This window comes from Panonychus citri, unplaced genomic scaffold, assembly GCF_014898815.1.
Source record: "Panonychus citri isolate SS breed McGregor unplaced genomic scaffold, ASM1489881v1 Contig00063, whole genome shotgun sequence".
Classification (NCBI taxonomy): Eukaryota; Metazoa; Arthropoda; class Arachnida; order Trombidiformes; family Tetranychidae; genus Panonychus; species Panonychus citri.
Window position 1 is genome coordinate 1078621 of NW_026515468.1, and position 23630 is coordinate 1102250.

General features: G+C 28.9%; 2 protein-coding genes across 2 annotated transcripts in view; one reads left to right on the forward strand and one right to left on the reverse strand.

Moving 5' to 3' along the window:
* The window catches only part of LOC128386162 (uncharacterized), a 56797-nt gene that overhangs the window by 1241 nt on the left and 31926 nt on the right, over positions 1-23630 (forward strand). Inside the window, exons 2-3 of the mRNA XM_053345153.1 lie at positions 18437-18672; positions 18995-19130. Coding sequence (XP_053201128.1) covers positions 18437-18672; positions 18995-19130 — 372 coding nt within the window. The remainder of the gene's footprint in view (positions 1-18436; positions 18673-18994; positions 19131-23630) is intronic.
* LOC128386160 (solute carrier family 40 member 1-like) lies at positions 8775-10752 on the reverse strand. Its single transcript, XM_053345152.1, has 4 exons — positions 10528-10752; positions 10196-10462; positions 9999-10131; positions 8775-9914 (listed from the first exon to the last, which is right to left on the reverse strand). Exons 1-4 carry the CDS (start codon positions 10591-10593, stop codon positions 8989-8991), a joined length of 1392 nt encoding a protein of 463 aa, XP_053201127.1. The 5' UTR covers positions 10594-10752; the 3' UTR covers positions 8775-8988.

The window sequence follows — 23630 nt, forward strand, 5'->3', positions numbered from 1 at the left end:
AGCCCCCCATTCATCTTATATGTTCATCCATGTGCAGTAGAAACACCAATCAATCTCAATATTAGAAAGTATCAAGCAATTTAAAGCGTGAAATTTAAACTAATCAAATTAAATTTAACAAAGGGTTGATGGAGTCAATTGTTACAAAATTAAGAGTAAAAAGAGGATCAACAAAAATTATAACAATAATCATAATGTTGATGTGGTTTGTATGTTTAATTTGGTGTAAAGTTTTCCCTTTGTCAGTATTTTGGTGTGTAAGTGTCAATGATTAACCTTGAATAACCCAAGACAATTCCAAGTCCAACTCTGAATTATTATTAATCATGAAATTATTAGCTACATAAGAGAGAGAGAGAGAGAAAATGAGTTTTGATATTGTTTTCTCTCACTTCTTTCTCTATTTGTTGTTTTTGTTTTGCTGATTACACAGAGAAGTATAAATATAACTGGCGAAGCGAAGTTGATATTAAATTAAAAAAGCCACAATAACCCCGCCCGAGTGAGAGCGAGTTATTAACTTGATTATGGAGGGTCACAGGCTGCCTGTTGTTGATCATCAGCATCATCTTCATCATCATTGTGTGAGAGAGAAAGACAGAGGAGAAAGAGAGAAAGACAAACTCGGCTAATCATAAATGTGAATCAACTTGAGGAGCGTAGATAATCGTTTCCAGAGATGGTTCTAAATTAATTACCTTACCTTGTAAGAAGGAATCTTGATTCTTTCAAATTCACAGTTTCTGTCAGTGTGAAAAGGATCAAGAAAAAAAACTGAGAGGACGATAGATGATGAAGATAAAGATGACGATGAAAAAGAACTTGAAAAGAAAAGTAGAAGATGATGTTGATAATAATGATGATGATGACTTTGCTTGATAGAGAAATGTTACATCATTGGCTCTTTATATTATCATCTAATATCTTGGACGTTCATTGCCAACCTTAATGAGATTTGCTTTAATTTCTGGAAAATTTTAATTCACTTCACACTTACAGACAAAGATAATCATTGATTAAGAAAAAAAATCAGTGAGAAAGAGATGATGATCATGATGATGGTGATAGAAAAAGAGAAAGAGAAAAAAGTTCAAAGTGAGAGAGAAGAAGACAGAGAAAAGTAGACAGTGAATGTATAAAAAATGATGAAAAGTGGACACATTGAGTGGTGAGAGAGATGATAAAGATAAAAATGAGATGAAAAATCAATGAGAGAAAATAGGAAGACAAAGAAAAAGATGATGATGACTAAATAAGAAGATGGATGAAAGAAAATAACATTGGACAACAGTGAGAAGATGAATCAAGATATTGATAGATTTGATTTTCCATGATACAAAATATTATACGATATTAAGTGAGTCCAATGTATGAATGATTAAGTTGATTGTGATAATCGGATTTTCAAGCTGATTGTCAAATATTAGGTTAACCATAACAAACAATCAGAACTAAAGTAATACCCGTATTCATTAGTTTGATTATCAATCTACCTTGTTCATCATCATCTCTTTCAATTCCTATAATCATTATCATCAACTTGAATCTTTATCATCTTGAACTTTGAAAATTAGATACGAATCAAGAGCCCATAATCATAATATTAATAATAGTAATAAATATTAAAGGGCCGAAGCTTAAATTTAATTACCAACCGAATCATCATCACTCTTATTACAATCATCCAATCATAATCATAATCATGACCAACCTTATCAATCAGTTATCACATGGGAGAGAGAGAGAGAGAATGAAAATTAAATCATTTAATATTAATTAACATTAAATTTAATTTAGATAATAAACCTTACTGATTAACTTTTTGTATCAGTTATGATCATCAATCAATGAATAACATTAAGTTGGAAAAAACCCTCAGCTGTATGTTGATTAAAAATCATCAACTCGTTGATTAGAATCTCGAAAAAAGGAAAGGTGTAAAAATATCATATAACTAACAATTACTTTAAATTGCTATTGATGATCAGAGGAAAATGATGTTGATTGTTTTCTATGTTGATGCTTGTCGACAATCTAAGTGAATAACATGGGCGGTGTTGATGAGGAATAGGAAATACATATTGAACATAATCTGTCAAGAAAACATAATACATTGAGATAAACAATCTTTATCCCTCAAAGTAACAGGATTGGTTTCACTGGGTTTTGGGTGTGATTATGATTATGTATTGTATAATATACATGAGAGACGATTATCAAGTTAATTAATTTAAAAAAAGACTTGAAATCAAAGGAAGTTTCTAATAGGAAAGAAAGAAAGATGAGAAAAAAAAGATGAAGATGAAAGATGATGTTGACAAAAGAAAGAATGAGAAAGGTAGATGATGATGAGATTGAGGGAGGGAGGGAGAAGATAAAGGTGATAGAAAAGATTAGGGTGAAGATGATGTGAGGAGGAAAGAAGAGGATAAAAAATAGTGAGTAAATGAATGAATGAGTGATGATGATGATGAAGATAAACATAGGAAAAGATACACTCGATGGGAAATTGAATGAAAGAGTTTTTTACCAATTAATTTGAATGTTAATTTCTCAACTTAGTTTTTAAGGGTTAGGTTTAGTTAATTAATCTGGTGTTTTCCATTTGTGAGATTGTTACTGACAAGAAAATAACATTGATAAATTGTTATATTAACTTATTTTCTCTCTCGGTGATATTCAAAGATGATATCTTATTATGATAACGTAACAACAATAACTTGTCACGAAGTTTTTTTTCACATTTCTTCTTATTCTGTGTCAAAAAATTCTAAATTCAACTAATTATCATCATGAAACTGATGATAATGGTGCTGATAATGATGATAGTCAAGTAATTTAGAAGAAAAATCTTTTACCTTTAATTGGCTTACCTCTGATTCTCAAGAATATCATATGAGTATCATTTATTATCATAGATTGACGGATAAAATATATTCGTATTAAGACAAAAAAAGAGAACATGCTAAAAATTAACAAATTGTCTTTATAAATTGCGAGAAAAGTCTCTACCTTTGTAACAATTTACCTGTAAGTTAGTTAGTAAAACGGAAGTTATCGTCCAACATCCGCTTTTAATTTACTCATTTCGCTTTCTCATTCATTGTAATCAGAGGAAGTAAATAATGCTAAAAAATAAGTCAACCTTTTAATCATTTTGTTTCCCTATTAATAATATCATATCTTAATGATTATTATCATCATTAGTTATCTTTTCTTACCCCCACTGACCAACTCATCAGCTGACCAGCAAATATTAGTCTAGATGATGATTTTTTTAGCTTTCATCTTGAGTCTCCATCCTCATCTTCACCGTCTGCAACATCAACTCGCAATCTCATTACTTTTGCAAACATTTTGACGGTTGACTGTTCACTTTAAAACTTACTCATCCATTCAACATCAACATCAACAGCAATTAACTTTTTTTTACAATCTACTGATGACTTTTAATTTACTCGTAAAAAAATGAGATGAGGATGAAAAATTATCTAATCATCATCTTCAATCAATTATTACTTTTAACTTATGTATTCATTTGACAAAGCAAATCATATCTATCTAATTATTAGTCATGTCAAATGTTGATAACCTTCAATTTTATCAAGTTACTCAGTCCATTTACATGTAAATGATTAGTTATTAGATCAATTGAATTTTTTATTAGCTCTCCTTGGTTAATTATTAAGAATTGGCTTGAATACAAATATGTATTGTAACAATTGCCTTCAATCAGCTCGTAAACCTTTTGTTTAATCAAATTTAATTGATGATTGTCATAATTCAATTTGATTTACTTAATTTCCGACTCGAGTGCTTATGCAAATGATAAACAGTCATCATAATAGTCTTAATACATTAATTATCTAACTCTTGGACCCATTTAATTACAGTATGATTGATGTAACAAATTAGGTCAATTTCAAACAATTGTAGCAAGTAATTTATTTGGTTTTATTATTACAAACAATTTACAAATTGTCCTCTGTTAATTTCAAGCAAATTAAACACATACACACAAAGTAAAGTGTTATTGTGGTTATTGTATTATTATCAGTAATATTATCACATGGAGTCAAGTTAACCATGTGAGCCTTTTATAATTATGAGTAACATGGAAACATGATTACAGGGTTAAGAGTCTCCGGAAAATAATCATACCCAGAATTTCATCTCTGGTTGGGACAATACTTGTTATTTTCTGTAGAAAGACAATTCTGTTTATTATCGTCGCTTTTTTCATTCTCATTATTTCATCTGCTTCCAACTTTTTTTCATTTATTTCAACTGGATGAGATACTTTTAAAGTGTAATAAATGAAAAGAAAGTAAGACGATGAAAAGAGTGAAAACTGTAGATTCTCCTCGGGAAGCTCTTAATTCTCAATTTTCTCTTTCCAAGTAATTAGGTTTTTTCTTCCTTGAAATATCCGGAGATCCATAAAAGAGCTCAGAATCAAAGGAATCATCATGAGCTCCTTCGTATTTACAGTTAGACGATAATACTACTACTTACTAATAATGATAATACAATGTGTTGTCTTTTGTCTTTTCTTCAAAGATTTTCTTGCTTTTCTCATCCTCTCTCTCCCCATGAAAGTAGCTCAGGCTATTTAAGTTAATTGTCCTTGAAATTGGGTGACAATTCAAATTAATATTCAAATTGATAACAGTATTACAATGTATCTGTTATCATTACTCTTGAACAATATAATCTCACTGTATGGTAATTTAAAAATGATATATTACCTGTTATTATCTAATCATAATGAGACAAATTAAATATCTATTAATAATATTAACTGTTTTATTGATTAACGGTTAATTTACAATGGTTGAGTTGATTCAACAATTATGTCAGTCTTATATCATTTTAAATCACAATTATAAGCTTCTGATTTACTCTAAATAATCATCTCAAAATATCACTATTTTAGATCAACATTTAATCAATATTTTGAAATTTCGACTCTGATTCTATCTTTCAATTGTTATAAAACTTAATTTGATTTTAAGTTGCTACTATTACAAAGTTGTTGACACTAAGACAAATTACATTTTAATTTGATTGCTTACCTTTCGCAAAACTTACATTCGCTCTCTCTTTCTCTTTCTCTCTGAATAAGTTAAATGTTTCCAATCAGAAGTGATATTAGAATGAGATGGTTACATATTTGTAATATGAAAGGAACTTTTTTCTGGATCAATCAAAATACTTAGAATTCAACATAATTCAAAATGATATGTGTTTGAGTAGAACATCAATTTGAATTTCAAATTCCATTGAGAATTTGACTTTTTCGTTTTCCTCATCTTCTTTCTTTCATCTTATCCTTTCTCAAGTGTTGATGGTCCCTGTCGATGTTACATGCTTGGTGAAGCTCAGTTTTTTTCATGAGATGAAATATTCTAATAGAGATGAGGCTTCATGTACAATTGGTAGGAAGTTAGATTTTATAAGTGTTGAAAGCCATGCAAATGCTGAGGTTGACTGAACTGACACTTCATTTCAATCGAGATGAGCGGAATAGGAATTAATTACAAACCTGTAAAGTTAATCAGTGAGTCTACCTGCTTTATCAGAATCAATAATCTACCTCTGATTAATTTGAATCTAATTTAAGGTTCATGATTGAAACCAGAAAAACCAAGAATTAATTGCATCAACACTGATCATCATCACAATGAGATAGACTTTGATTAGATTATTAGATTTTATCCCTTGAATACAAAACAATTGACACCATTTACTCAATGTGTGTAATGATCAGATTAAATTAACTGATTTCATATATTATAATAATTTTGACTGGATTAAAATCAACTCGTAATGAACCCAATTACCATTAATTGATATTTTGATTAGTGATTTATTTGTTTATTTACATGCTCTCATACTCTGATTTAATACTCTAATTTGAATGGTAATAACAATCAATCAGACCGATTAAATAAACGATTATAACAATTATATAATTTAATTGGTTTTATGCTAAATTATGATGCAAATTACAGTGATGACCAGTGGATGGACAAAAAATTAACTACATTTTGATTGCCTCTTGAATCTAATTATTAATATTAATAGTTGCTTGTTAGGAAAACTGTGACTACCAATGTAATAACAATCAGTTAATAATAATCAAGATCGATCAACATTAACCATAATACTATAAAATAATTATTTAATCACAATTAGTGGACGTTATTTTATTGTTTATACAATGTATTGAAACTATTCCCTTTGATTGATAACTCTTAGCGCAATTATTGAAATCTGATTGGTTCAAGAGTCATTAATTTATTAATAGCATACTAACAATTAAATCAGAGTACAGGGTGTTTTGTATTACAAAGTGTTGTATATTTGGATTATCATTTTCTCATTCAACTGTTGATAAAACTCAATTGAACCTTAAATTGAATGATATTTAGTTAATTGGATAACCGTGGTCTTGATGGTAATCAAGATAATTATCAGAATTATTTTCATCCTTGGAGCAAATTGTTCAATTGAAAAACAACACATTTCATGTATTGTTGTTTTTACGCATAAACTGTTGATGATAATGATTGGAATCAGTATGATGATGATGTTTCGAGTTTGATTATCAACTTACTTTTATTCCTTTTGTTGTGATTAGTTCATTGTAGAGTAGAAGGGGAAAAAAATTACTAGGAAACAAATCAAATTAACAGTCAATGAAGCTGATGCTTTGTTGTTGATGAATAAATGTTGTTGGTAAGGGTGTTTTCAGACTGACCATCAACTATATGGCTAAGAAAACATTTCACTTGACCCATTGTAACATTGGTAACGAGCCACTTTCACAGTAGCTCTGATTATCATCATTATCTTCATTATCATTTGCTTTAAGGTTATTTTTTTATTTGTTTTGTTTTTGGTCATCATCACAAAATGAGAGAGTTGGTAAGGGTTGATAGTTGATGAGATTGAGATGATGTTGGTCATTTAGCTATTATACAGATAAAAGAAAGGCTAATCTGATTATAATAACATGAATATATACATTATATTATAAGTATAAGAAAGGGAAGGATTTGCTAGGCAATCAGTTAATTATAAAAGGAGCTAAGCCAATTAGGGATGAGAGTGAGAGTGAAGATGACATGGACTAAGTAACCATTCAGTTGACTTTAGATGAACAAAAACAAAGTAACAACAAAAGATACTGACTCATAATGAATTGTTAAAATAAACTATTCACATGTTAATCCAATTAGAGTTTTATCAATCCAGGTTTAGTCTTAAAACTGAATCAACTCTTTTTCCCCATGTAACAAACTATCTAGTGTAACTTTATTAGAGCTTATTCATCTCTATCCTACACCTCATCTTCGTCATTTTCTTCATCTTATTCCTTTCTAAATTACTTATCATTTCTCCATCTATCTTCCTATTTCTACATCCGGTTTTATCTCTAATTTCCTTTCATTTCTATTACTTATAAACAATCATCTTTTTTTATTATTAGTATTTTTGACTCCCTGCTTCTCATTCAATTTAATATCCTCTCTTTCCCATAATAAGACAATCAAGTTTTCATATTATGAAGGCAAGAAAAAAAATTGAGATAATAGATTCTGTTTCAATATAATACCTAATCCTTTATCTGGTCATAATCTTAAGAGTATTTTTCTTACCATGATATTATTTGAATTTTCATCATCTTCTCATCTACATCGTTTTCTTTTTTGCCTCATCATCTTTTTTTTTCTCGGATGCATAATGATATCAGTTTTTTGATGATATTCTTTACATTCTTTTCACTCTAAGTTTCTACTCAGAATACTCAGAATTTTCAATTGAAAAAAGGCTGAAAAAATCGTGAGAAAAGAAGAGAGAGAAAAAAAACTAAATAACAATGATACTACCATGAAACATGATGACTCTGTTTGACATTCTGTATGAGTTACTCAGTTATTTTCCTGAATCTTTTTAAGTCTCCATGCGATGACATTTGATTGATACAATTCTTGCTTTGCTTTTATTGAAAAAAATACCAAAGTGTTTCCAAAATTTTCATTCAAAATTCAAGTGTGAGGTCCAGAATTTATTGCCTTCTCAATAATCCAGTAACAATGGTAATTTTATAATAAAATTACTTGAGAAATTCAATATAAACCACCATGAAAATGAAGAGTTAAAAATTCAAGTATCACCAACAGAATGTACTGAATATCATGCAAAGGTTATTTCATCACCATGAGTAAATTAAATGTCAAAATATTTCAATTATTTGGTATTTGATATTATTCATAACTTGATAATTTCATCATTAGCTTTTTAGTTATAATCTTAATTATAACTAAATGTTTAATGTGACAAAATTTCTTGTGACATCTACTACATGCATGATCTTTGTGAACTTGAGAGTGACCTTCATTTCATGTATCAACTTTTTTCATCATTTATGGACCTGTCATAATCATCATCCAGATAAATAGAGGATAAATGAAGGAAAATATTAATCTTATCTCTTGTTTAATCTTATAATAACATTGTCTTTGTCTCTCTCACTGATTATCATCTCGTTTTCTGTTCATCTACTCATCTTATCTCCATTTAAACCTCATGTAATGATAAAAAGTGTCAATAGTTAACACACAATATAAAAGTCATTATGATCAGTTTAACAATCAATCAAATAAACCAACCATAGACTTTTAATCTGATTATTTAAACATTAACTAACCATTATTATTAGCAACACTTTCCTTGATAGTTTCCCATGTAATAATAAGAGGGGAAAATTATCTGTCAACTGAAAAAAAATTGATTCAATTTAAAGTTTATTAACTTATAGATAGTTGAACTCTTCATGGTTAAAATTAGGATTTGCTTATCATTGGAATTGAATTAATCGATTCTACTGATGAAATTTTACTCTAACAATAATTAATAAATACAATTAAATGTATCGTTACCTTTCATTTGATATTAATTATGTTAATCTAATTAAAAAAATTACATGTTGACTTTACATAAAGGTTCATATTGAATCTCATCACCGATTTGGTTTGATGAGTTGTAATGTTTGTGAATTGTTAAAGTGATTGAAATTATTGTCGCCATTGCAATTGAACAAAATGATACAAAAACCAAGATATAAAATTGTGATAAGTTTGATAGGGTTGCAGTTATGATGAATTTAGTTAATTCTGCCGCTGTATTCAAACTATTCTGCATACCACCAACTAGTGCAGGATTAGGTGTAGTTGTTTGGATCAACTGATTATTAGCTAAATCAGTAATCCATAAGCCTGTTCTAGAAAGGGTTATACCAGCGAGAAATAAGACAATTGAAAGGTCATAATTGAATAGCATGATTCCAAGTCGGTGAAATGGTGTAAAAACAATAATTAGGCATAACGATAAAGGAATCAAATCACTGAGATAGCCAATGGTCATTATTTTATTAAGGCTCATATGGTTACTGATCACTTGAAAGACCATTGTACCAATTATTCCAGTGACAGCGCACAAAACACTGACCAGTCCAATGATAGTTTCACTCACTCCTTTTGATTTGATGAAACCAACAGCTATTGAATCAAGACCAAAGATTGAGAGGTACAATAAACTGAATGCGATCCCTGGTAAACCATAATACTTGAGATACAAATGAATTGATTGCTTGTATTCAGCCACATCAGCATTATAAGTATCCGTTGATTTATTTAATATCATGGGTAAAGACTTTTCTCTTGATAATCCAGGTACTTTATCATAAACTATCCGCATGACCAGATACTCAATTAATCCAGAAAACAAATTAAAAAATGTAAGGAAAAGAGCTGAAGCCAAGTATGAATATTGAATAAGCAGACCAACAATTAGAGGAGCAATTGTCTTAATTATCAAATCGATACGTCGCAGAGATGCATTTAAAGCTATTAAGGATTAGTTAGATTAATGTTAGAATTGGTGAGATCTTTTAAAATAATTAATATTTAACTAGAAAAGTTTTAAATTACTTGTTAATTGTTGATCATCTTTGGCAATCACAAGTATCCAATCCTTTTCAAGCGATAAATTGTATCCAGATGAAGCGATTTGAGCAAATGATGAAAATATCACCAAAATGTATGGAGCGAGTTGGACAATAACCTGAATAGATTATTAATTTGAGCTTTAATTAATATTGCAGTCAATTAGTTTTCTAAGATATTACCCCATGAAGTGATTTTCCCAGAATATGATCACCAAGGAAAAAGAGAGCAACGAAAAACGAAGCCACTGCAACACAAAAATTTTGGAGAAACACAAAAACTGCAATTTCTTTCAATCGATTGGCCTTCGATATCCATACGCCAAGATAAGGAAGTATAACAATCGATAGACAAGACGCCAAAATCCCTTGAATCGCAGCAGAAAATAGTGAATCAGGATTAAGCTTAATCAGATACAATCCAATAGCGAATTCCCAACATCGATCACCCTGAATTAGATTAATATCTTCTCATGTTAATCTCATAATATGATGAAAATCAGTTAATTACTCACCCAAGAATTAAGAGCGCGGTCAATATAAAGTAATTGATTAACTGTAAATGAACGTAGCAAATACATAATTATCACAATTGTGGTAAATCATTAGTAACCTTACTCACTACTAATCTAATTGTCAAGCCTAAGTAGTAAGGTAATGATTAGGTTAATCATTATGATTTAATCTCAATTTTACTAACAGATTTTCCTTTGAAGATCAACTTGTGTTAAAAGCTTTGATCATTTGTGACAAAAATATCAACGTTTTAATTGTATATTTGTTTAATTATGATTTGTCTATTCTCATTGGTTGAAAATTAGCATCAACGGAAGAAGTCATTGAATTATTAATTACCTGAATTTGAATGTTCAATTAATTAAATTATCCTGATATTTTGACTCTTGTAAACATAATTATCCGTATTCTCCCGAAAGAGACGGTTAATTGTGATAACTTGAGTTTTAATTAATTATGTAAACACGATTTTACTATTAAATAGCCTGATTATTGATAATAGTTTAACAAAAATGAATCAAGGTTAATTGTCTAATCATTTTTACCAATTGAACCGGAATTTTGTTAAGACTTTTCCAATGGTCAGTGTCCAGATACATGAAATTTGTGAGCTGAATGCATATAAATAAAATACATGAAAACGTTTGCATGTTTCAACCTCATCGCCAAGAATCATCTTAATTCAGGTTATTTATTACATTTATTTATTATTCATTTTATAAATTGTATACATGATTATTCAAATTGTTCAGCTATTAATGTTTCATTTGGAAATAATTTTTCTTGTCATCGTTTGAGAAGCAAAAAAAAAGAGTGACTTCCATCTCGATATAATTGAAATAACACCAAAAATGGTAATCCAACGATTCAATATGTTCAGAAAATCAGGTCAATTCTGTGAAACGTTTTCTATTACTTAGTAAATCATTTGCTAGTAGCTGATGGTTCTCGAATCGCTCCTTCAATATTAACCACTATCAACACTTTCCTATTCTCTCCCATGTAAATATAATTAGTTGCTTGTCTCTCACTGACTTCCGGTGATTGATGATTCTTTCATGATGAACATGGAGCAATACTCAAAACTGTTTTGTTTCGTCTGATCATCATTATCATCAAGATAATTTGTTTTATCTAACTACTGATGATTAGGCAGATTTACTTGGAGAATGAGGCAAATATCGTTTATCTCATTGTTCATGGCTGTCTATCAACAACTCATGAAATGTTATATTAACATTTCTGATTAGTTGATATTACGGAAAGAAAACATATTTACATAGATAACCATTTAACAGGTTATTCTTATTGTGTCATCATCTGTTGCATTTTATGCATAAAACTAATAATATCAACAATTATTTATATTATTGCAAAAAGGCAAATAACCTTATGCAATAATCACACTCACATGTACTACTATAAACATGAATTAACTTGACAGATCAATATTATCTTGTTATTTACGATTTACAATCACCATCCTCGTCTTCATCACTATTTTGTGTGTGTAAACCAAGTAAAATATCATCCGGATCATCATAACATTGATGTAATAGCAGAAACTCAATCATTATCTCTTCATAATCTAATCATCATCTACTTTTTAAATGAGTTAATTGTAAACAGATTTGATAATTGCTTTACTAATGACATTTAAATATTTTCCTTTAACCAGATCTTGATTTTTTAATGTTTTTCTTCAAGTTAATGTTATTGTTATTCCCAAAGATTTGAGAGGCTAGTAATTGTGTGATGATGCTAAATTGTTCATGATTAGAACTTTTTTTTCATGTAAATAAACACAATATTTAACTTTGACAAGCTGCTAATTAGTTGATAACAATTAGTTTTTTTACTCACCATTTGGATGCTAAAAATGATCTCTCCCTCTATTGGACACGAGACTCAATTTAACGTAAACAATTGGGTAAATGTTTTAGCTAAATTGTTTACTAAAATTAATGACTGACCATCTTACTTGACCTTTTGAATTAATGAGATGAATGAATCGCCATTAATGTTCAATGCATTAATCTAACAACAATTAAATTCATTGAAATCAAATCTAATGCTAATCTGTTTTCATCTAATGTACAATCAACTTCACAATGTTTATACTTAACATAATCACTACAAGTTAATTGCTACTTAATTCACAACAGTTTAGTGCTAATTTCAATCTAATATTTTAATAAGCTTGTCTTATTTTTAAGTATTTTCATGGATAGTAACAAAAATCATTGTCCATTGATATACTTTTTATTTGGTCAGCTGGTTGTCAATGTTGAATTTAAATTGTTTTGGTAAACATTGTCTATTTAAATATCAAATAAACTTACATGATGTTGATGTTTCAAAAAAAAAATATCAACATCCTCAATACAAATACATGACTTGTAAAGTATTCAACAATTTAACGTCAACAGATTGACAAAAAAAAATAATTAACTTAATTCAGTTAACTCAATTTCAATTAAGGTTCAGAATATTGATAACCGTAAATCAATATATCATGTTTGCTGTATATCAATAAAAACAACTTAAATGCATTTGCTATCATCTTGTAACAATTTGATTAGATGATTAATATTTAGATAGCAAATCATCATGGTTATCATATGATACTTTTTTTTGCTGGATGTTGTCATTGATAAAAAATTACTTGTACTTTTTTACGCTAACTAATAACATTCATTCTCGGTGTTTGATAAATTATCACCCAACAACTATTATGTATTTAATACTAATGGTTGATATCCTTAACCATTATCCAGCTAACGCTAAACTTGATTGTTTTGCATTGCAATTAATTAATCACTTGTCTCATCAATTTTCAGCTCATAGCCTTCATAAAGTACAATCAACTCACTAATTAGGATGAATGGCAGTTATTATTGAATGTATAAAAGTGAGCATATTAATATTACTTGCAATTTAGCCATCGATTTAAATCAATTAGTCTCAATGTGATCTGAATTGTTCTACAAAAATGCAAACTCTCCTATCGATAACTTATCGATATAAAATCATCATGTGTCCAGTCAAAGGACTGGACGGTTTGCGATGTTACCTCGCTGTTGTTGTTATCAATTGTAGCTTTTTCTGCTGGTTGATTATCTTGATGCCGAAAAAGTAAACTGTCAACAAAAAGTGTTACTCCCCAGCTGTTGATAAACAATCATCAGACCCACACGATATAAACGCCCTTCTTATGCCCTGATCCTGTTTCCGTTGCTTGATAAGAAACAAGCTGTAACCACATAATCAGCCCTCAGTGAGCAAAGCAAATGTTATCAATTGTTACCATTTTGTGGTTCATTCAATTAACCCTAAACCTTTCACACCTTTCCTATCATCACAACATACGGTTGACATTGATGGGATCATCAGTCAGACTTAATGATAATCTGTTTCTGTAAATAATTCATCTCAATCAGCTGATTACAAATGATGACATGAAGATAACTGTTAACTTGAAAACACAAATTGACTGATTAATAATAATTTTTTTGTATTAGTTTGATACAAAGTAACAATAATTGAAAACTCTTAACATTTCCAGTGGTATAATTTACATGAAATGTTGAATAGAAGATTAATTTAAGTGTTAATTACAGTTACTTTGATTTTTCTACTGTTTTAATTGTTTTATGTAAATTAGTCTTTTAATTTAGATGGAATCGTAATTGCTCATTGTTTTGATTCATCCGTAGCAATTAATTTGCTATGGTGATTAAAATTAACAACTACGATACAATTAAAACATTAGATGTCTAATAATAAATTCTCCATGATAATAAAATATGATACATTTGCAATATTTTGAAAGATTTAATTCTTTAATACCTTTGTTTACATGATGTAAACATGATTCAAAATCTCTCATGAGACAGATAAACTTACAGAATCTGAGGTTTTTCCCTTCGTTACAATTCAATGAATTACCTTCTCACTCTGGATTGAATCACTGATTTATCCATAAACACATGATGTAGACAGAGTTAAAAAGAGGATGATGATGATGATGATGATGATAAAGATGATGAACAGGAATAGAAGATGAAGCGTGAGAAGGAAACACAAAAAGGTTCATGGATGAAAGTGAATGAGAGAAAAACCAATGATAACAATGATTTACGCTGAGTAAGAGTAAAAATCTTACAAATGGTTGACTCTATTTCTTCATCTTTATCTAGTTCATCCTCATCTTCATCCTCATCCTTTTTTCAAGTCAACAATGTAACCATACTTACCCAACAATCAATGAAATAATCAATCAATCATATACCCAATGTTTTTCACTCTCATTAAATGTTCATGAGTTAAAACTTTTGTCTTTTTGATTGTTACGATTCAAAGTTACATGATCAACAATTAATCAACCGTAAAAGTTGATCAATTGTAATCTATTTAGCATCATGGTTGAGGCTTATTTTTTTCCTAATAAACTTGGTTGTCAACAAATTGCTAACGTTACAATCAATTTACAATAATTTAGTAAATTGTTCAGGTTCATTTGTTTTAATAAAAAAAAACCAACTTAACTTGGTAATTGTTTGATATCCGATAGATTAGTTTACTCAATTGATATTGATTAAGATGCTACGAAAAAAAATGATTAATAGGAATCAGTAGTCAATTTAATTTATCATTAAAAATTCAAATGATTAATGAACTTTATTTAAATACACTATGATATATGATGCTCTTGATACAATCAACATGTTAATCGATTAACATTCTGTTGACTTTTAATTAAAATAATCATTCTAATTGTAAGCAATTAAACTCTAATTTTTTTGGCTGATTATTGATTTTTATTCAATATCTGAGTTAATATTATCACTGTTTATTTCATCAACCATGTGCTACATTGTTTATTTATCTTTATATCTTGTCAAGTTGTTTCTCATTTGGATCTGCCATTAATACAGGGAGAATGTGATAATAATTTCTCGGACATTGGAATCGCTATTAGATTGACCAATCCATCAAACTAAACTTGACAGGAAATTTATTGTTTATATTCATGATATCACATGGAAATAATGTCAACATTTTCTAGCATTTATTGATAATCAACTTTGTAATTCTGTAAATGAAGAAACGAAAACTTTTCATATAAAGGGTGGAAAATGAAATTATTCATAATTAGCAATCCAAAATCATAATCAACCTAATTTTCATTAAGTTTGTAACATTACTGAGTCTGAATTTCTGACTGTCTTTGTTATGAATCAACTTCCGTCTTCAATCAATCCATCTTGATAGAATCATGATAACCATTGAATATGAATGCATGACTTTGAAAATTTCTGGACTCGGAAATGGATCGATAAAAAAAACAGAGAGAAAGAGATAGAAAAATGATTACAGAGAACAAAGAAAATGCATAATGAGCAATTTTGATAGACACAAGCATTAGTATGAACTGATAATCTATCAGGATAAACAATCAGAGTCCCATGGAGCTTTTCCCCTGTTGACATGTTTTCGGAGTTCTCGTTTAATCAGCAAAAGTTAAATTATCATTTTCTCAATTAAATGACCTTTTATCACTGAATAGTATCTAGTGTACCAGAAAAGAGATGAACATACTGGATAAATTTTCTCGCATCTTCATGATGAATTGTAAATAACATGACACTTTCAGAATCTATTTGTTATTCTGTGAAGATTTTTTTTACTGTTCATCTTAGAATGTGAGTAAAAAAATGAGCGAGAGAGACAAGAATTCATGATAACATGATATAATTAACAATTCTCACTGGTTCTCGGGGGTTGATATTAACAGATACAAATGATAAAAAATAATATCATCATCTACGTGATCATGTTTTGCAATCATTCATTTGAATGCAAATTTACATTCACCATGAAACTAGAATGAAATGATATTCATAGGAACAGAAATATTGAGATGGAGAGAAAAAAATTCATTCAAGTATTACCCTTACCATTGATATTGAACATTGAGAAAAAATCTAATAATGATCATTACGATGAAGATAAAGATGATGATGATGAAAAGTAATAGTATTAATATACAACAAAGTACAAAAGAAATGCAATATTTGCTTCATTATTATATCGAATCAATGAAAACTAATAAGGCTGCGAAATTATCTCTCCTCTCAAGAAAAGTATTCGTTTCAGATTCAAACCATTTTAATCATAAATTTATTCAGATATCATGATGATCACCTGATTGATTAGCATGAATGTTGTAAAGTCAATGATATTTTATCGATATTTGAATAAACTTTCCCAATATCCAATTCCATCTTGAAATTATATCAGTTGAAAGATATTCACTTCATATTATGTGAGTTATTCAGCATTATCAAAATCCCATGGAGATTATTTTCTCAATTTTCACTTTGCGATATTGCTGAAAGTTAAAAAAGTTATACGACTTGATTCAGTAACTTTACCGTTATCATAATAACTATTAGATTTTTTTTTCTCACCCACTAATCATCATTAACTTTCCACTGAACTTTGCATCTTCATCTACAATGAATTCCAATGAAAATTTTATATATACTTAGAGTAATATTGAGATGTTATCGTTTGAACTTTTTTCTTCTTATCCAGAACTTTTTTTCTGTTCATTATGATGCCTCAGCTTGATAGCCTGATGCATTGAAACTTCTGATACATCAGGTTAATGATAAAAAGTTAGTTGATATTAATTCAATTTGCGGGAAAAAAAACTTTTTGTTTTAATGATTATAATGAGATAAGATATTGCAAATATCAATTTTAATCAGTCATGATTAACCTTTAATCAACTATGTGTACTTTTTTGTGTTTACTTTGTTAATTATAATCATTTTTAACTATTATCTAAATGAGCTAAAAGATTAGAGTGAAAAAAATACACCAGATGATTAATTTGAAAAAAGGTGTAGGTGATTTAAGGTAATCCGTTTTAATTCATATTCTTGGGTTAATCTCACATTTCATGATCAACACAATGGAAGCTCAGGAAATAAATTGTAACAATTTAGCATCAGTTGAATAAGAGGCGGTGATGGAGAAAATTTTTTTCTTCTAATATTAAGAAAATGATCACTCTTTGTTCTTACACAGAATTCAGGTTAATTCAGTGAACGCCCATTGACTTAACTAATTTAGATTCGAAGCTGTTCATTTTGATGAGAAGGTTGGAAAGAGAAGAGGTTAGAATGACTGTGTATACGGTGGTAGAACATGAAATTTATTCATGAAAATGAATCGAGAATATCAGATAATTCTGAAAGAGAGAGAGAAAAAATTAACTCCATGGATAATATTGACTTTGGAATAATATTTTCTTATTCAAATGAATGTTAACCTAATATTCAAGGAAGAGGAAAATTTTCTCCATCAGAATCCATTTTTATTTGGAATAATCTATTTATTCATTGAAACGATTCTCATCATGATGATGGATAAATTTGATATAAATTGTAATTAATCAAATAGATTATTCATTTTCTCTGATTGAGTTTCCCAACCAATCAGCTGTTGCTGAAACTAGTCTATGGACAAAACATTGAATCATCTCGTAGATTATTTTGTTAACTGTCAAAAGACAAACTCCCGCTACATTTTTTTTTGAATTTTCACTCGTTTTTCTGTAAATCAATCAGATTGTGATAGATATAAGATTAGTTCAGGTAACTTAACTTTAAATGGATCACGATTTTTAAGTAAACAGAGAGATGTTTTTTTCCTCCTCGATAAACACTCGAAGGCTTATAAGTCACAGAATCTTATATTTATATTTATATTTATCTCGAATTGCAAACAGCATCATCTTCATCATTTTGTGAGATAAAAATAGATCTTACATCATCTTACCTATTTTGATAATATTTCTCATGGAAATTTTTTCTTCTCTGTCTATTTATATTCCAGGTATGATTGATTGTTTGAAAATTAAAAGTATCTATGTGCCCAAAGCTATAACAATCGGTGAATCAGCTTGGTTAAATTGTTCATATGAATTGGAAAATGATAATCTCTATTCAATAACATGGTTTAAGGCTAATCTGCTTGAGATTAATCTGAATAATAAAAGACAATTTTACCGTTATGTTCATAATGAGGTACCTCCAACAACTACATACGAAACACCAGGAGTTCACATAGACGTAAGTTCATTTCAATAATATTTCATATTTTTGCAAAGTTGATCATCTAGAATATTTATTCTGATGAAATCTTATATTGAAAGTGTGTCCCCATAAGGGTGTGTCCAAAAGCTTTCGAATATTATCTTTGAGCATCGTGATCATTTTACCAAAATGATCTTCTAAATTCTCATTCATCATCATAATATTCTGAATTTTATCACATTTTAAAAGTGAAAATTTCTAAAGAAAATCTTTTCTCTCATTTCTGTCATGATCTTCATCTTTTCTAATGATAACTGATGACACTTTGGATGATAAATGTTCCCACCAACTCATAAAGGAAACCAAATCAAATCGAGGGAGTGTTTACCTGTACAAAAGTAATCTCACCACCGAGGGAAAATATATCTGTGAAGTTATCGCTGATTCACCTTCATTTCAAACAGTAACTCGGACCGATGATATGAGAGTTCATTGTGAGTAGAAAATTTACTCAATCAATTAAATTAATCAACAATCAAAAGTCACCATTTGATTAGAAACATTTCATGATAGAATCATGATGAGATTAAATTAAGTTTCTAACCCCTGATTCCATGAAACAAAGATTCTGATTTAATCTGATCTCAAGTTGCTTACAAAGAGATTATTTTGTATTCATGATTGAAAATTCTGGATCGGATGTTTTTTACTCTGATCCATGGGAAAGATTATTTTTCAATTAATCAGAATCATTTTTCTGGTCTAATCTAATCGCTAAAGATACAATCTTGTAACTGTATTAATTTTAACCTAAATTGTTAACCTTTAATTGGTTTTGCTTTATTAAGTTTTTTTTTTATTAAGATTTAATTGAATTAACCAAATTACAATCTGATTGTTGTTTTAAGCATCAAAATATTACCGTTAATTATTTTAATTGTGATGATGATAATAAGCAGGAGTAAAAAAACGAAAAAAATTTGAAAATTGTTACAGGTTCGAAGCTTAATTATCGTAAGTAATTGATTATAATCAAGTTAACATTTGATTACGATAGTGTGAGATAATTGGATTGTGGTCATGATGATATTAAATTACATCGTTAGTTATGTTACTTAAATTACCTTTACAAAGCTAATGTATTAAATGAGATATATAATCAAAATCGTTAATCCATTCTGAATGAAATTCAATCATCATCTGATCAACAATCAAAGATTTGTGTCTAAATGTAATATATATATGGTAGTGTATGTGTACGGAATAATATCAATTTTCACCAAGTTACAAATGAATCAACCTTGCGGGTATTGATTGTTGTGAATTATTTTCAATTTTCCACCCACAATCAAAGCAAAAACTCACATAGGGAACAAAATCTAATACGAAAATATTAAATGATATTCATTCCTTGTTATTGAATCACTGATGTCATGCAAATAATTTCTTAAGAACGAGACTTAAAACTTGTCAGTGAGAAAAAAGTTCAGAGCAGAATTTCAATAGCTCATGATGATAATAGTAAATTCAGTTTTCTCAACAATTCATTTCTCCTCTTTTCCGTCTTTCTTTTCTAACATAAACAAAGATTGAATTTACATTTTGAACATGACGATAATTTTACCTGAACTCACCTTTCAGTATAATTTTCATGATCAATTCCTGTAGTAAATCAATCTCTGTTTCTGAAATCATTTCATGATTCTCATTAATATCATCAATTATATTCATGTATTCAGATTCTGTTTACTTTGTCTCTGGTAATATAAATAACTACCCACCCCTGCCCACTATCACACATTACCTGTCAGACTTTTGTTTTATTTGTCAATTTAACTAAAAAAAATTAAACATTTGATTTATCAGTTAATTTGATTTGTCAAAACATTACTGTCAAAATGATGAAATAGTTAATTGAATCTTCAATCTATTAAGCAATCAGGTTGAAAAATTTTCAACAAATAATTAACTAAATAAATCAATCAATTTGACAAATTGATTAATTGTTGACAATACTACCATTCACATGAACCTAAAAGTTGTTATTAATTAACTGTAAATTTAAATTAATAAATCATTTCAAGGATAATCAATTGTTGATAAGCTAATGACTTTCTTAGTGAAGGTTTACTTCAAGAGGTTAAATCAGTGCAATTTAATCATCAACCAAATCAACTTACCTATTCAACATTTTCCTGCCGATAGTCAACATCATCCATAAGTAATCACGTTTTTCATCATTATCAAGATGATACCTGATGATATGATAACAATATTAGCTAATTGGTAAAAAAGAATCAAAGAAAATAAAAAAGAAACCTTTTTTATTGATTAGCTATTAGTTGATTGTTTACATTTTGTATGAGCATCTTGGGCCATCTCATGTTGATATACATGATGTGTATTCCTAATACTCTCTCTCTCTCTCTCTCTCTCTCTCTCTCTCTTTAACCTTGATTGATCTGGATTGATTTAATTGCGTGATTATCAAACACCTTTAGTCAATTGAAGTTTTTTCCCTAATATTTTTCAACTCAAAGATACGATAGCAGTGATTAAGAGGGTTGGGTTAGATATCCGATTGCTTTTGATGATAATTTCCATTGTCACTTGAATAGTCTAATTGCTCGAAGGCAATTTATGTGATTATTTCTTGATTACGTGTACAAATTATCATTACAACCTACTGGACACACCGAACAAGAATAGTATCGGAACAATGAGAGTATCGAGTAGAAAAAAATATGAAATTACAGATAATGATTTACAACTTATCCTCATCTCCTCCCATTTCTTATCAGCCAACTGATGAGGATAAACATAATTTTCATCTTCAATCTTTTCTCCTTCATTTGCAACTTATATAAGTTTGTCATCATGTCACATTGGTGCATCATCATTATTGGGATGAAAGCAAAATGAAGTAGATGATGAAGATAAAAGAGGGGAAAGAGAGAGAGAGAGAGAAAAAAGTAGGAAGAGGAAGCAAACATAATATAGTTACAGAGAGAGAGAGAGAGAGAGAGAGAGAGAGAGAGAGAGAGAGAGAGAAGATAGTGAGTGGGTGAATGAGTGAGTTAGAATGAGAAAAATATCTTGATATCATTTGCAAAATCATTTGTAGTCCTTTTGATGAAGATGAAAATGAAGGAGATAGAGAGAAGTAGAAAGGAAACATTTCGATGAAATGTTCAATTAGATGATAAAGATAAAGATGAAGATGATGATGTGCAAAATGATTGCATGACTGTACAACAAATGTTTTTGGAAAAGAGAAAAAAAGTTTGCTTAATAAATGCAATATTATCGTGTTCATGTTATTGAAAGTCATTGTATTATCCTGATCCTCTTTACTCGCATCTTCATCACATTTAGTTATCCTTTCAAAGGTATATTTATATCCTTATCCTCTGATTCATTGTAGATAATATTTCAAGTTATTATCGAACCGTTTTCATGTAAAATGATGTCTTTTTCATGATGATTTGCCGAGTATAACTTTAATTTCACTTTTCTTTCCTCCCAACAATCAGATTCAATAAACAATTGATTTTCAAACATACACATGATGATATTAATGGTACATATTGAACATTGTAAATTACATTTCACTTTATCGTCATTCTTGTTATTTGTTATCATTAACATGATCAACACATGATGTTATGTTTCAAGCTTCTGAACTCACCTTTTTTTTCGGGTCAATCATATGAAATCCGTGACTTGTATCGATAATCATTTCCTTTATCTAATTCCTATTATATTTCTTTTGGTGAAAATTTTTCTCAATTTCGAATTCATTCATTTTCTTTGGAGACAGTTTTCTCTTCTTGTTATTCTAATAATGATAAAGATTGAATAGTAATTTGTGATTGGAATTGAACATTGGAATATAAATATAACAATAATAATAACATCCAATTCTTAAGCATCAGAACTTTTTTGTGTTCGTATTTATTTTCTGTGATAACAAACAACAAATTGATATATTATTTTCTTAAGGAAATCAATGAATAGTAAACAAAAGGATGTTTTATTGTCATCACCTTATGAACTTTTTGTTTATCATGATTTTCAGGATATGAAGAACAAAAAAAAAGAGAAAATAGTTAGAGAGAAAAAAAAATCGAATCATGAAAAGAGAAAAAGTTTCACCCACATGATACTAATCAATAGGAACTTTGTATGCATCTAAGGTACCATGCAGATAAGAGGAGAAAAAGAATCAAAACAATTATCAGAACTTTTTTTATTTAAAATTCTATTAACAATTTCATTCTTTGATTCAATGAATATACTCATGAATATATCACGTTCATTTACTATGTATGTAAAAAATTCTGTGAAGTAAAAGTTATTATCTGCTCTTATTAGAATTCAAATTTCATGAGTTATCATTAGATTTTTGTTTTATTGAATATAATCACTCCCTTGATTGATAATAGGTGATAACGATTATGAAATAGTTCAGCAGGTATTCATGATCATTATCACAGTTGGAAGATTGAATTTTCAAGCAAAAAGTTGACAATTTTACTTTGTGTTCATGTATCATGGTGATTATTATGATTATTATCATGAAGAAACTGATTCAAGGTACCTTTGGGATTCATGATATACATTTAGTGACACACAAGCTATGAAGACAATACAAATGGAAGATTTTTTTCCCATTTTAATCTTCATCTTGCTCCATTTCCGGGTTTTCATTTCCGTCTCCTTTTTTTTACTCTTCATCTTTTATCATCAATCTTTCAGTCTCTTTGATATATTACAAGTGAACCATTAGTTCACTAAATGATATTAAATTTTTCACTTATCATGGTTTCTTCAATGTGAACCCCTGAGGGTATTCAGAGTATTTCGATATAACCCTTTCACTGCGAGCTTTGATTCATTTTGTCAACTTTTCCCCCTTGAGATATAATGAATTCACTAATTGTTACATAATAATTTAAAAATCAATAAATTATTAACTGAGAAACCATTTTGTT

Bases quoted from the DNA above. Each gene is read 5' to 3' on its own strand.
- LOC128386160 (XM_053345152.1), bottom strand. From the start codon at position 10,593: ATGTATTTGCTACGTTCATTTACAGTTAATCAATTACTTTATATTGAC. The intron at 10,463-10,527 runs GTGAGTAATTAA...AATCTAATTCAG, and splicing joins ACCGCGCTCTTAATTCTTGG to GGTGATCGATGTTGGGAATT. The intron at 9,915-9,998 runs GTAATTTAAAAC...AATCCTTAATAG, and splicing joins AGATGATCAACAATTAACAA to CTTTAAATGCATCTCTGCGA.